The sequence below is a fragment of the Sinocyclocheilus grahami genome, unplaced genomic scaffold (genome assembly GCF_001515645.1).
Source record: "Sinocyclocheilus grahami isolate Dianchi unplaced genomic scaffold, SAMN03320097.WGS_v1.1 scaffold306.1, whole genome shotgun sequence".
NCBI lineage: Eukaryota > Metazoa > Chordata > Actinopteri > Cypriniformes > Cyprinidae > Sinocyclocheilus > Sinocyclocheilus grahami.
The window spans coordinates 810,634-811,723 of record NW_015505485.1 but is presented as its reverse complement, the minus strand read 5'-3'; the positions used below and the strand labels follow the sequence as shown (position 1 = coordinate 811,723).

At 41.4% G+C, this 1,090-nt stretch overlaps 1 protein-coding gene across 1 annotated transcript; it reads left to right on the top strand.

Annotated features, from left to right (window-relative positions):
- The first annotated feature begins 6 nt into the window (after nucleotides 1-6).
- On the top strand, nucleotides 7-1,063 carry LOC107601520 (rab11 family-interacting protein 5-like). The gene is made up of 2 exons (XM_016293743.1): nucleotides 7-95; nucleotides 698-1,063. The coding sequence occupies exon 2, from the start codon at nucleotides 707-709 to the stop codon at nucleotides 956-958; it is 252 nt and encodes an 83-aa protein (XP_016149229.1). The 5' UTR covers nucleotides 7-95; nucleotides 698-706; the 3' UTR covers nucleotides 959-1,063.
- Nucleotides 1,064-1,090: the final 27 nt, after the last annotated feature.

Here is a 1,090-nt window from a genome sequence, read left to right as displayed (position 1 = left end):
AACCTGAAAGCCGCTCAGTGCTGGAGAAACTCAAGTCCACCATCAGCCCAGGACGATCAGCACCACCAAGCACTGCTGAGGATGAGAAAAAACAGGTACTGGAAGTTTAAAGCTGCTGTAAGCGATTGTTTAATCTAATAGCACTTCCTTCTAAAATATAGAATTTTATTCATATTAAACTTTTTAACAAATCTTTTTTTTCACACACAGTAAAACTGGTCTTTATGCATGAAAGTAAATGATACCCTTCCTAACATGTAAAGGCAGACATCAAATGTAATGGTCCGTGGCATACAGAATTTGAAAAAACCCTGGTTTAGACCATCAGAAAACTTTTTCCGCTTGTCAGTCATTTTGAACATTGGTCTAAATTAGGCTAGTTAGTGAAATGGCTAACATTTCATAGAACTTTAAAGGAGCTGGAAGACACACTTTGGCCCAAGTTCTGGAAAAGTGTAATCAGCAAACAGATTACAAGCAGACACTGAAACAAGCATATTGATCTGAGAGGTTATTTAGAGTCTCATTAAAATGAATATGGACATGTGCTGATTGCACTATAAAGATATTGAAAGAACGCACAAGTGATCAAAAATCAGCTGAAGCATTTAATGAAGTAGTTTTGGTTTATTATGCTCTACATGACATACAGTACCTCACTCTTGTAAACATGACTCTGTACCTGTTTCCTGTGCAGCTGGCTCTGATGGAGGCTCGGGCTCAGTACCAGAACATGACCAACATGGAGCTGATAGCTCTGCTGCTTCAGCAGGAAATGGATGTCAAGAAGCAGCAGGCTGAAACTGAGGTGCTGGTGGTATTATTGGAGAAACGTGAGGCCGAACTGAAGAAGATGAAGGTTCAGGTCAGAGACCTGGAGGACTACATTGATAAGCTGCTGGTGCGCATCATGGAACAGACGCCGACCTTGCTGCAGGTACGCGCCAGGCCAAAATGACTACAGTGACCTGCTCCATCCCAAGAACACTTCATATTGAGCGAAAGCCATTTGTGATGCTCCATTAAATTTCAAAACTGCCAGATTCACGTAGACACGATAAAGCTTTGCATGCTTCTTACTGGATTTCCA

Coding starts and splice junctions, on each gene's coding strand:
- LOC107601520 (XM_016293743.1), top strand. CDS start 707: ATGGAGGCTCGGGCTCAGTACCAGAACATGACCAACATGGAGCTGATA.